Below are 14,086 nucleotides of genomic sequence, written 5' to 3' on the forward strand. Positions count from 1 at the left end.
CACGACGTGCATCCCGGGGACTAGTCTCTTCCCCAAGAGAGGTTTCATCTCCTGGTGAGCAGGGGGGGCCCCCCTGAGGTGACCCTCATGGCCTTCTGACTTTATCACACTATGGTGTTACAGTTCAGCTTTGGGGATTCTGAAGCAACCTTCAGCGACTCTTTGTCGGTGAAGTGGTCCTTCCACTTTGTGTACCTGTGTTCTCCGGTCTCCCTTCTTCCTCAAGGTCTTTGGAAGTGTTTTCAATCGAGACGGAGATGCTTTCCTGCTGGTGGCTCCTGATTGCCCCAGATGTCAGGGGTACTTGGATCTTCGGAGTCTCTACATCGATACTCCATCCCTGATGCTTCACTGCCCGGACCTGTTGTCTCAGGGTCTTTGGTTTTGCCTTGGACCTGGGTCGTTTGTCTTTGACTGTGTCCTTACAGTGGTCTTACGGCTTCCCTGGCTTTGTCATCGTTGGAATGATTAGAGCACATGGATCAGCTTTTGCTGGGACCTACCACAAACTGTGGCAGCCATAAATCTTATGGTATTGTACCTGTCGATACAATCCTCCGGTGTCCAGGATTTCCAGATATTCTGGCATTCCTTCCGGCTGGCTTGGGTTTCACACTTGGCCTGGTCTTCCTGACAGTGCGGATCTCTACACTGTCAGTATGGTTAAGATATGGAATTGCTCCACTCTGGTATCCAGTTCATCCTTTGGAGTGTTTTCTTGATTATGCCTCCATTTGTCCTCCCTAGGGACTCCTGGGGAGTAAGTAGTGGTTCTTCGTTACCTCCGGGGACAGTCAATGGAACCGCTGGTTGTGATAGCCATTACATGGTCTATTGCTTAGGCTCTCTCTTTCTCTCAGGGTGTTTATATCAACCAGGAGAGTGTCTGAATTGGGAGCGTTCTCATGTGGCTCCCTCTTCTGGAGGGCATCATGTCAGGGTGGGAGTTGCTCTCGCCCTGTGTTGCTTCTTAGTGGTTTTCAGGTTCCATATTATTCTGGAACTTATGGTACGGCCATTCTGTCCCCAGTCCTCTCGGCTGGTGTGGCCTCATTGACTGTGGTCTGGCCTCTTTGGATTTTTGTGATCCGTTCAGGTTCCTTACGGAAATCGGACTCCTTATTGGTGGTCTGAGATTTCTGGTTTTCACAGGAAAGGATGGCCGGCCTATAACCAAATGTTGGCTGGATGGCCTCGTAGGTCTTCCTCAGGGGCCTACCCATGGGTAGGCCTTCCTGTTGTTGATGCTTGTTTTTTCTCGGGCCATGTGTGCGGCTCGCTGTGGCGCCTCGGCTGTTTTACCTTACTAGGTGGCCACGTGGTCTTCTGTCCACACCTTTTTAAGGTTCTAGGCATTGGTTTCCTTTGCCTCTCAGGATGCTTCCTTTTTGGCGACGGATTCTCCTCTCAGCACAGGAGCGTCCCCACCCTTGGTTGAACTGCTTTGGGACATCCCCAAGGTCAACCCTGTGGACCCCCTATGGACCCTGAAGTAGAAAACAAGAGATATGGTAAGAACTTACCTTTGTTATCTCTGTTTCTACGAAGTCCATAGGGTCCACAGGGCGCCCGCCCTGACGCACCTGGCTTCATATGGGCTGTGTGGCTGGTCACCGGTTTTCCGTCTCCCATTTCGGTGAGTATGGTTATTGAGTGTTCCAGTTTTCTCTCTCTTTTTCTCTCCTCCTCCGGCCTTTGGCTACTTACAAACTGAGGTGCCTCTGGCTTGGGGGTGGGGTTATAGGGAGAGTGGACCCAGTGCATCCTGGGAGCTAAAAGCTTTAACTGCGTGGTGCCCGGATTTGGTTCCCAACCTATACCCCAAGGTCAACCCTGTGGACCCTATGGACTTCGTAGAAACAGAGATAACAAAGGTAAGTTCTTACCATATCTCTTGTTTTTGCGATCGATCCCTTTATCAGAAGGGTATAGAGTGGAACTGTAGGAGGGGTGCAGCTGAGTCCAGTGTGTCCCTTGAGGGTAGTAGCCTACGCAGATGATGTCACAGTGGTTCTGTCTTCTCTGGGGGAGGCCTGTGACATGGAGCATCTTATCTGTGAGTATACTGAAGCCTCGTGCTCCAGAGTAAATCGTGAAAAGTGTGAAGTTTTTGGGATGGGGGAGGAAGGTGATGAATTTTCCCTTCTGGACAGCTTCCCCCGGTCAGTGATCAGATTAAAATCCTAGGCATCAAATTTGATCATGGTGATTATGCCACTCTAAATTGGGTTAAAAGGCTGGAAGATGCTACCAAGAAGGTAGAGTGTTGGAAAAGATGGAAGTTGTCTTTTAGGGAAAAGGTTGACCTGTGCAAAACTTACCTGGTCCCTATATTTTTGTATGTCAGTTACGTGTGCTTTCTGCCTCAATCTATGTGGGCTAGATTGAACTCCTTATTCTTTCTGCTGTTGTGGGGGAATAGGACCAACATAGTTAAGAGAAAATAGGACCAACATAGTTAAGAGAAAATAGGACCAACATAGTTAAGAGAAGTATTGGCTACAAATCGACGAAAGACGGGGGTTTAGATATGGTAAACCCTGTGATTTTTTTTTGTGACAGCGTTTATCAAATTTTACGTTGGGAGTATGTTTTTGGATACTCCCCCTCGGTGGGTAGAGGGATTCAGACCATGGGTGTCTCCCTTCCTCAGTCTATGGATAGATGGTGGCCAAGTGAAAAGTTTTCAGATTCGGCATGGTTACCTCCCGATCTATGTCATCCAGAACTTGAAGGTGATAAAGCGATATGGTGTGGGAGTGAGTGAAGTCAAAAACTTCCAGGAGGGAGTTGGGGAACAGAATTTCTACTTCAGGGTCCATAGGGGGTCCACAGGGTTGACCTTGGGGTATAGCTGGATCTGGATCCACGGGCACCACGCAGTTAAAGCTTTGCTGCTCCCAGGATGCACTTGGGTCCGTCCTCCTCTATACCCCGCCCCGGCCACAGGCACCTCAGTTTTAGTTGGTGCCCGGCCGGAGTCGGGTAACCCTGTCGCAGTGGGGCTGCAGGAGCAGCCCCTAAGCTTTATTTTAAAAGAGAAATTTTTTATTTTTTTCTACTTTTTTTACACTTTTAGAGCGGCAGCATCAGACTGTCCTTTAGGACGTCCACGCTGCCGCTCCTTCTCCCCGCTGGCGCCGCGACGCCAGTACAGCTCTGGGGATCGCGGCGGGACCCCAGAGCCTGTACTAGCCGGGCTCTGGGGACTCCCTTGACTGCTGCCGGACGCGACGGGGATCAGGTAAGCCGCTGGTCGCCGCGTGCGGCGGCCCGCGGATACTTCAATGCAGTCAGGAGCCTCCGGTCTCTGGGGACAGACCGGAGGCGCTAGCGGCGGCGGCGGGCTCCCCCTCAATTGAGGAATACCCCGCGTGTCCGCTAGACCACCAGGGTATCAGGCTGGTAGCGGGACCGGCAACCCGGGGGTTAATTGCTAGCCAGGGGAGGCAGCCTTCCCTGTCTAGCGGCTCCTCCCCTCAGCTCAGCGCGCCTTTCAACAAGCAGTCTGGCGTCGCTGAGCTGCTCTTATCTCTCGGCCACTCCTCCTCTGAGGTCTCCGGCGGCCATCTTTACTGGCACATCGCAGACTCCCAGGCGGTATCAAGTGGACCGGTCCCCCTGTGTACCTCTCCCCTGCTAAAGGACAGTGTACACAGCGCTATAGCCCTCCCAGACACTGAATCTGGGCGGTTGATTGTAGCGGAAGGTGCAGTGAGTATAACTTTTCTGCATTGTATGTGACTATTGCTAGTGCTGCCTGTCTGTGACTTATTCTCCTTACTGTCAGCTTATAACTATCCCTTTCCTTCTCCTACGGCTCGGCAGGTGTGTGGGGGAAGGGCGTTTTTCTGAGACCCTCACATATATAAAACACGTATTTGTGGGGTCAGTCACATACTGTTGTGTGCTACACAGTACCATATCTGGGCTGTTGTTTCGCATACTGGTGAGTGCGCGGGTGTTAAAACCGTAATTCCTCTGGTGATACCTATTTCTTGTGTATTTACGGTATCATGTCGGATGAGGAGACTGAGCGCTCTGTGGCTCCTGTGTTATTTTCCTGCAGACGCTGTGCTGCTGGAGTTGATGGGGAGGACTTATCTCAGGATGGTCTGTGCGGGCGGTGCCAGCTGGTACCGGGCCCCTCCAACCCCCCTGTATCACAGGACCCTCCTTGGGCGATGTTTTCACAGGTGCTGGCGTCTATTGCGGACCGGTTATCGGTCCCATCAGCGGTCCCTTCTAGGGCGTTACCGCAGCCCACCATCCCCCATTCCCCGAGGGTTCCACAAATGTTGCGGTCTTCCCCCGGGGCCCAGACTGTGGGTCCTTACTCGGGACTGCCTGTGTATGTGCAGTCTTCCCCAGGGACGTGTCAGTCTGTAGTGCCTTTGCAGAGTGTTGCTCCGACGGCTCCTCCGCCTTGGGTGGATGTTCTATCCAGCTCCGTACAGAGTCTGGCGGCTTCATCCTCGGCGTTTCAGTCTATGTTGCAAGGTGATGTGCCACCAAGGGTGTCTAAACGTCCGGTTGTGAGTTCACTAGCTGCGCAGTTGTCGGACTCGGAAGTGTCCTCAGATGATGGAGAAATCCATGAGGACTCTGACTCTGATGTCATGGGGCAGGAGGTGGAAGCTAAGTCCTCCATTAATGTTCCAGCCTTAGTTAGGGCGGTGCGGGCTATCCTACATGTTGAGGATGATGCGCCGGCTCCTAGGTCGAAGTTTCCTAATTTTAAAAAGGCCAAGGTGACCTCAACTGTGTTCCCCCTGTCTGATCAATTATCGGATCATATGGCGGCGGCCTGGCAATTACCTAGTAAGAGGTTCCATCCACAGAAAAGGTTGGCGGCGAACTATCCTTTTCCTGAAGCTCATTGCAGGAAATGGGAAACTCCGCCGGCGGTGGATTCCCACGTTACCCGCTTGATCAAAAGCGCGACGTTGCCATTGCCGTCTATCTCCTCTTTGAAGGATCCCACGGACAGGAAGGTGGAGACTTGTTTAAAGTCCATTTATTCTCTTTCCGGGGCGGTGGCTCGCCCGTCCATGGCTATCTCCTGGGTGGCTAAAGCCATTGAGGCATGGGCCAATGCCTTGGAGGATACCTTTCCTGATGAGGCTCCGGATATCCAGAGAGCGTTAGTGGGACAGATGCGGGATGCAGCTTCCTATATTGGGGAAGCGTCTTTGGATGCCAGCCTGCTCACTTCTAGGGTGTCGGCTGCAGCGGTATCTGCTCGGCGCTCCCTGTGGCTGAGGTCCTGGAGGGCTGATGCAGATTCAAAAAAGGGTCTGGAGGCCTTGCCTTTTAATGGTGATTTACTATTTGGTCCGGATTTGGACAGAATAGTGGATACTTTGGCTAAGTCCAAGTCGGCTTTTCTCCCTTCGGCCTCTGCGCCGGCTAAGGTGAGGAGCTCTGCCTTTCGGTCCTTTCGGGTTCAGGGTAAGGCCAAGGGCCAGTCCTTCCCGAGACATTCGGCGACCAAGGCCGCACCCAAGCCCAAGAAGCAGGCATGGAGTGCTCGGCGCCCTTCTTCCAAGCAGGAGGATAAGCCTGCTGCCTGATGGGACGGGCCTCTCTCTGGGGGACCCCAGAGTGGGAGGCCGACTTCTCCAATTCGCCCAGTGTTGGCACAATACCACCACGGATGCCTGGGTTCGAGAAGTAGTCTCTCAGGGGTACGCCCTGTCTTTTCGGTTCAGGCCGCCCCACCAGTTTTTCTGTACGAGTCCTTCTCTGGACAAGACCAAAGCTGGTCAGATTCAGGTAGCTATAGAATCCTTGCTACAAGCAGGGGTCATTGTTCCCGTTCCGCAGTCTCAGCGCGGGACGGGGTACTATTCTACTCTGTTTCTGGTACAGAAACCCAATGGTTCTCATCGCCCTATCCTGAATTTGAAGTCTCTGAACAGATACCTCAGAGTTCCCAGGTTCAGGATGGAAACGTTACGTTCCATCATTCTGGCGATGGAACCCGGGGATTATATGGTCTCCCTCGATATCCAGGACGCATATCTCCATGTACCCATAGCACCGGCACATCAGCGGTATCTGAGGTTTGCTATCCTGAACCATCACTACCAATTTCGGGCGTTGCCTTTTGGCCTTTCCACGGCTCCGAGGGTGTTCACCAAGGTGATGGCGGTTATGGCTGCCCACCTTCGGGGTCAGGGTCTACGTCTGTTGCCGTACCTGGACGATCTTCTGCTGCTGGCGAGCTCCCCGGAGGTGCTTCTTCGACATCTCCACCTGACCATTGCTTGTCTTCAAGCACACGGGTGGTTGATAAACTGGAAGAAGTCCTCCCTGATTCCATCACAGCGGATGGTTCATTTGGGAGCCCTGCTGGATTCTCGTCAGCAGCGGATTTTCCTGACTCCAGAGAAGGTCTCCTCCCTGCAGCTGCGTATACACAGTTGCCTGAGCAGTTGCCGCCTGTCGGTCCATTCAGCTATGAGAGTTCTGGGGTCCATGGTGTCGACATTCGACATGGTGGAATTTGCCCAGTTCCATTCCCGGCCCCTGCAGGGGCTGATTCTATCGGAATGGAACGGGTTACCTCACCGGATCCGCTCTCAGATGCTGGTGTTGTCCGCGGAGGTTCGGCAGTCTTTGGCTTGGTGGCTTCAGACGGTGCATCTGGTCGAGGGGCGCCCCTTTTGGATCCCGGACTGGGTCCTGCTCACGACGGATGCCAGTCTTCGGGGTTGGGGGGCAGTGACCGGCTCATTATCGCTTCAGGGTCGTTGGTCCGCGGAAGAAGCACTTCTCCCCATCAACATCCTGGAACTGCGGGCTGTGTACAGGGCCCTGCAGTCGTCCGGCCCCGCTCTTCACGGAAGGGCGGTTCAGGTGCAGTCCGACAACGCCACCACGGTGGCGTACATCAACCACCAAGGGGGAACTCGCAGTCGGGCAGCAATGTCGGAGGTGTCTCGCATTCTTGCTTGGGCGGAGTGTCATGTTCCAGCGATCTCGGCAGTCTTCATTCCCGGAGTCCTCAATTGGGAGGCGGACTTCCTCAGCCGTCACGATGTGCATCCCGGGGAATGGTCGCTTCACCCAGAGGTGTTTCAGCTACTCGTGGACAGGTGGGGGCTGCCGGAGCTGGACTTGATGGCCTCCCGTCACAATCACAAGTTGCCCGTTTACGGGTCAAGGACAAGAGACGCAGGCGCCTGTCTGGTAGACGCTCTGTCGGTGAAATGGACGTTTCACCTGGCGTATCTGTTTCCTCCGATATCCTTACTTCCTCGGGTTCTGCGGAAATTCAAGCAGGACGGCGGCACGCTCGTGCTGGTGGCTCCGGCGTGGCCCAGACGTCCTTGGTACTCCGATCTGAGGTGTCTCTCCATCGACGCTCCGTACCTTCTTCCTCAGCGTCGGGACCTGTTGTCTCAGGGGCCCTGCCTTTACCCGGATCTGGGTCGGCTGTCTTTGACGGCGTGGCTCTTGAGACAGCCGTCTTGAGGTCTAGGGGTTTCTCCAGTTCAGTGATTGGTACCATGCTTAGGGCATGCAAGCCTGCCTCCGCGCGGATTTACCACAGGGTGTGGCGCACTTATTTTCAATGGTGTGAATCCAGAAACTATGATCCGCAGGTGTTCCGGGTTTCCAGAATCTTGGAATTTCTTCAATCGGGTTTGGACCTCGGCTTACGCCTGGCCTCTCTGAAGGTTCATGTGTCTGCTTTGTCCGTGTGGTTTCAGCGACGGATTGCTACACTGCCAGATGTTTACACCTTTTTCCAAGGTGTTCTCAGGATCCAGCCTCCCTTCGTGCCTCCGGTGGCTCCGTGGGACTTGACGGTGGTACTGAGGGTCTTGCAGGGTCCTCCTTTTGAGCCGCTTGAGTCGGTGGAGCTCAAGTGGCTGACGTTTAAGACCATTTTTCTCCTGGCAATTGCTTCGGCCAGGAGGGTTTCAGAATTGGGGGCGCTTTCCTGTCGCCCTCCTTTTCTGATTTTTCACCAGGACAGGGCAGTGCTCCGCACGCGTCCTGAGTTTTTGCCCAAAGTGGTTTCAAAGTTCCACATTAATCAGGAACTTGTTGTGCCAGCTTTTCAGTCACCTGATCTTTCGGCTGGTGAGGCTTCCTTGGATGTGGTCCGGGCACTTAGAATCTATGTGGACCGGACTGCTTCGGTTAGGAAGTCGGATTCTTTGTTTGTCCTCTTTGGTTTTCACAAGAGGGGTTGGCCTGCCAACAAGCAAACGATAGCCCGTTGGCTTCGTTCAGTTATTTGTGAGGCTTATGCGCAGGAGGGTTTACCTGTGCCAGCCTCTGTTAAGGCTCATTCCACTCGTTCTGTGGGTCCCTCTTGGGCTGCTAGACGTGGCGCCTCCGCTGTTCAGCTGTGTAAGGCGGCTACTTGGTCTTCAATTCAGACGTTTTTGAGGTTTTATGCGTTTGACACCTTCGCCTCTCAGGATGCATCCTTTGGGCGCCGGGTACTCCTTTCAGCACAGGAGCGTCCCCGCCCTTAGTTGAACTGCTTTGGGACATCCCCAAGGTCAACCCTGTGGACCCCCTATGGACCCTGAAGTAGAAAACAAGAGATATGGTAAGAACTTACCTTTGTTATCTCTGTTTCTACGAAGTCCATAGGGTCCACAGGGCGCCCGCCCTGACGCACCTGGCTTCAAATGGGCTGTGTGGCTGGTCACCGGTTTTCCGTCTCCCATTTCTGTGAGTATAGTTTCTTGTGTGTTCCAGTCTTCCTTCTCTCTGTTTAGTCTCCTCCTCCGGCCTTAGCTGCTTACCAACTGAGGTGCCTGTGGCCGGGGCGGGGTATAGAGGAGGACGGACCCAAGTGCATCCTGGGAGCAGCAAAGCTTTAACTGCGTGGTGCCCGTGGATCCAGATCCAGCTATACCCCAAGGTCAACCCTGTGGACCCTATGGACTTCGTAGAAACAGAGATAACAAAGGTAAGTTCTTACCATATCTCTTGTTTTTGCAGACTCACTTCCATGTCCCGCTGTCACTGATGGACTGCCCGGGTAATGCCGCTTCGGACGGGTTAGCTCTGTTAAATTCACAGAGGATACCGCCAAAGTTTAAAGATATTGCCTGGCTCTCTTTTCATGGAAAGCTTTATGCTGGAGGGAGCCTCAAGTGGAGGAGTGCCAGTGAACGTGGTTGTCCACGGGAGGAATGTTCAGGGGTGGAGGAGACAATGGCCCACTTCCTGCTTGAGTGCCCCTTTAATGTAAAAGTTTATGAGGAGGTATCAAGGGCCATTGGAATCCCGTGCCTTTCGGGTCTTAGTTACCCTGAGTGGGCTTATGGGGTAGTCAGAAGGTACGGTGGATTTGATTTGACCACAATTTTTTTAGTCAGTTTAGCAGTTAGGTACCACACATGGGGTGCACGGTGTCATGTCTCCATGCGGAGAAAGGTCCTCCTCTGTGAAGTGGTGGTGGGTTCGATTCTACAAGAGGTGAAGAGGATGATGGATCTGGATAGGGGGAGGCTAGACGCTGTCAGCTGGTTCCGTTGGTGGGGTCAGTTGAAGCCCCCTTGAGTGGGTGGTGCATAGCCTCTTTTTGTTTAGCTGGGAGTCTTTCTTCTTACATGGCCCGTAGATTTCGTTATTATTTTTATGAGAAGGTTTTGCATACATCTGCCTGGAGGTGGCAGGTAATGATGGCAGGTAGAGTTAAGTTTGTTAGTTAGTTGTGTGATTTAGAACAGGTGATGTGTGTTATAAATCCTTGCTTAGTTTTTCTTTGTAGGTGTTAGATGATATATGATTAAGTTTGGTTATATTTTTTTTTGAGGGGGCATAATATGTGGTAATATTATGTGTACCTAAGTTTTTTGTTGTTATTATGTATATTATATTATATTATTTATTATATATATATTTTATATTTATGCTATTTATGTATTTTATGTTGCAAGTTTCAAAATAAATGAAGTATTATCATATATCTATAGCCTGCGTGCATACATATATCTATAGCCTGCGTGCATACATATATCTATAGCCTGTGTGCATACATCATATATCTATAGCCTGCGTGCATACATCATGTATCTATAGCCTGCGTGCATACATCATACTGTATATCTATAGCCTGCATGCATACATCATACTGTATATCTATAGCCTGCGTGCACACATCATACTGTATATCTATAGCCTGCGTGCACACATCATACTGTATATCTATAGCCTGCGTGCATGCATCATATATCTATAGCCTGTGTACATACATCATACTGTATATCTATGGCCTGCATGCATACATCATACTGTATATCTATAGCCTGCGTGTATACATCATATTTATAGCATGCATACATCATACTGTATATCTATAGCCTGCATGCATACATCATGCTGTATATCTATAGCCTGCGTGTATACATCATACTGTATCTATAGCCTGCGTGCATACATCATATATCTATAGCCTGCATGTAGCTTTGCAATTACGATCCTTACAGTATCAGGCCCATAGTGTATATAGGCGACAGGAATAACATATATAACTGCCCTGAGGTTACCTGACTCACCCACCCGTTGCATAGTATAATTATCTTGTTGCACACATGCTCACTGAGTGCGCCCTCTTACACGCCCAGTCGCCCTGCGCAGTATTATTACTGGTGATGCGAGGAGCGTGGCGTGATCCGGGTTGTGGAATGATTGCAGTGTGTCAGTAATAATCATCCATGAGGTAATGATGCTTTTGTTCTGCAGATTATCGCAGCTCAGGAAGAAATGTTACGCAAGGAGCGCGAGCTGGAGGAGGCTCGGAAGAAGTTGGCGATGATCAGACAGCAGCAATATAAGTTTCTGCCATCGGAGCTACGAGAGGACTCACAGAACTGAGCTGACTAACCCACCCGCCGCCACGCCATTATTATTATTATATGCCACCGCCGACTACTGAGGCCTCGTCGCCTTCTCCCGCTCACTAATGGTTCTCGCTCCTGTTCCTCAGTAGCTGAGACTGGTGCTGCCAAGCCCGTCCCCATAACATCTCTGCTCTGGGTGTTGGGGTCACACGTCTCCTCCTCCCCTAGTCACATATTTGTCCTCTCCACAGAGCATATTTCATTCCCAGTTCAACGGTTCATATTGTACAGGTGGTGCCTTATTGCCCTGACGCTGGCTTGTATCCGGGGCTGCTCCTGATGCCTTATCGTGCTTGTGCTACGCTGTATTACTCACAAGCCGCCTCCAGTGCCTTGCTCCCCTGGGTGAGTGTGGTGTGAGTTCTGATTGTTGTAGTGTGAGTGGCTCTGTCTGACCCCCCCCCTGGTCCTAGACACTTTGTCTATAACATTACTGATACTTCATGAGGAAAAGTGCCTGAATGTGCCAAGCACAGTCCATCTGTTACCCCCGGCCAGCGAGTCTGCTTTGTATTCCCCATGAAGTCCTTACATTTCTATATAAAATATCTATTTTTATTTTGCATCTGGTTGTTATTTTATATGCTATCTGTTGGACCTTGAGAGGTGCCGCCTCTGCCGATCACTTCCATGGCTCCACCAAAGCGTTTATAATCAATAAATATCTTCACCTGGTTTTCTGCTTGTGCCGTCTCTGGTTTTGATCAGTCATTTACTACATACACGCAGCCGTAAGCTCTTCAGCCTACAAATCCCTAAAAAGAAAACGATATACCAAAGTCTTCTATGGTTCAAACATAAAACAGTTTATGATACAGGACACCAGGGATATTATTATTTAAGGTTATTTTGACCCTCGGCCTCCTCCCTTTAATTCTGTTATTAATGAAGTGCGGATCACGTGTCAGAGGTCAGTCCAGCGCTGATTATGTGATAGCAATTATTGCCTATAGGGCGTATGCTGTTGGCAGCGTAAATCATTTAGCGCCTGTGTCCGTCTAAGCTACAGTATGCCACAAATTTTACAGCTCTATTGCCCCCCGTGCACGTGTACGCCATATACATTATATATATATATATGACAAACAAATATATCCCCTTTGCGCTAATTTAGAAAAAATGAAGCAAACTGACGAATAAATTTAAATAGCTGCACCTTACTCCTATATCGCTGTTAGAAAGATATAGTAGATAGACACAAAAAGACAAAGGAGAAAAAAGGGCGCTTATAGTTTAAATGAAACAGACCTTTTATATAAAAAACCCAAATTGGTACACTCTACTGAAAAATAATAGATAACCATATAAATGATCAGTCCAATATGAAGAGATGAGATGAAATGTCCTTTTTCACTTAGAAGTGCTGTTATTATAAAACTCTTGTTTCCCCTTTGTAGGGATTGTAGATGCACTGTTCTTTTTTTGATACACGATAATTCTTTGCAGTTTTCCCTGAAAGACACCCTCACACCAAAACACACCCGGAAAAGGGCCACAATGGCCACTATCAGTAAATGGAAGACACTCCCTTATTTAAAAGATGTATAATTTTAATAACATAAAACATTTTTTTATGTCTATAAAAAGAGCTTACATTCAACGAAAGCATACAATAAATGAAGAACCCAGCGCGTTTCGTTCCTTAACGGAACTTCATCAGGGGTACATCTTTAGAAACAAAGATAAACGGGTGTAAAAGTGCAGGGTATAACATGTAAAAAACATTTAACAATATCTAGAGCAGTTTTTAATAGACATGAACTAGAGACATAACACGAAATACATACAAAGGAAATGTCCTATACATACCATTGTAGCAATAAACCCGTAGTTCTATTTGTAACAAAACCAGATCACACCACAACAACCCAATGATCCCGCCACAATTTTTGGGAGATGGAATGCTTTAAGCCGTCACAATTCACTTGACAAATTGTTAAAATTCATGGACAGGATACAAAAGTATGCAAATTTGCCTATGAAAAGACAAAACATATTTAGCAATTTATTTATTTGATGATTTAGTGTTAATACACTATTTAAATTGTCTCTACTTAAACTAAATTAGTGGCAGAGACAAATATAGCTACTCTAACTGATAATAAAATGCCATTTATAAATACTCTAATACAATGTAGCTCATATAGGCAGAAACCGATGTAACTACTCAGCTTGATAATTTTAATGCTATTTAAAATGCTCTAATAGAATATGACTCAAATAACCCCAATTTTTACCAAGCAAACTCAGATAATTAATAGTACCTGTACTAGATGACCTTTAGAAAAACTTATCATTAAGAATACCAGTCAATATATAGCAGCCTCTTCATATATTATAATATAGTCAAAATTGTATATATTCAACATAATTAATAAACAAAACATAATTACCAATATTGCCATTAGCTGGATCTTGCATAGAGAGTCTCAGAACATAAACATAAATGCTAATTTTACTTACATTCCAATCCTTCACACCAGGAGCTAAATCTGTACCTGTTACTGATAGAGTAGCTGTGAGTTTTTATACCCCCTCCCAGGAAGTGATACCCTGACCTCTATAGAATGAACTAAACAGCTAAACATAGCTTTAAAGTGTACAAATCGGCCTCCAAACAAAGATGAATGAATTTGAGATTCAGTGTAAAATCACGTATAATTCACATATTCCCCTAATCCAATAGTATACAACAGTATCCAGTGAATCCCTTTAACAAGCCACACCTGGGGATAATAATTAGCACCTCTTATCATAAGCTCACGCTTCCGAGTTCCGGTATATGGAACGCAAGCTTCGAAGCCTACGTTTCACTCAGCAGAAGGTGGTACACACCTCCAATTGCGGGTGCTCACTTCCAGGTTCCGGTGTTGTGGAACGCGGCTTACATTCCATTTACGGCTAGGTATACTAGCGACACCCTGCATCCTCCAGCCAGGCTGACGCTTCACCTCCAATTTGCTGACATCAGCGTTACCCAATTGTGGAACGCAAGCCTCACCGCTTGCATTCCATCCCACAGCATAATGCTACAAGCCCACTCTCAATCCTCCCAGCCATATTCCGGCCTCCGGGGCAAATTAACCCTTTAATAGAAATCCCTCGTGACATCTAAATATAGAACTATAAATGTGCAATCATAATAATAGCAACTGACCGTAGTGTATTATAATGCACATGAAAAATAAAAAACTAACACTGATCACCCA

At 48.9% G+C, this 14,086-nt stretch overlaps 1 protein-coding gene across 2 annotated transcripts in view; it reads left to right on the forward strand.

Annotated features, from left to right (window-relative positions):
• LOC148454288 (talin-1) overlaps positions 1 to 11,553 on the forward strand; it is a 185,895-nt gene extending 174,342 nt beyond the window's left edge. For both annotated transcript variants that reach the window (XM_088461090.1, XM_088461091.1), the window contains one exon: positions 10,720 to 11,553. In XM_088461090.1, coding sequence (XP_088317216.1) covers positions 10,720 to 10,851 — 132 coding nt within the window. In that variant the 3' untranslated portion in view covers positions 10,852 to 11,553. The remainder of the gene's footprint in view (positions 1 to 10,719) is intronic.
• Positions 11,554 to 14,086: the final 2,533 nt, after the last annotated feature.

The sequence above is a fragment of the Taudactylus pleione genome, unplaced genomic scaffold, assembly GCF_031769625.1.
Source record: "Taudactylus pleione unplaced genomic scaffold, aTauple2 ptg001015l, whole genome shotgun sequence".
Classification (NCBI taxonomy): Eukaryota; Metazoa; Chordata; class Amphibia; order Anura; family Myobatrachidae; genus Taudactylus; species Taudactylus pleione.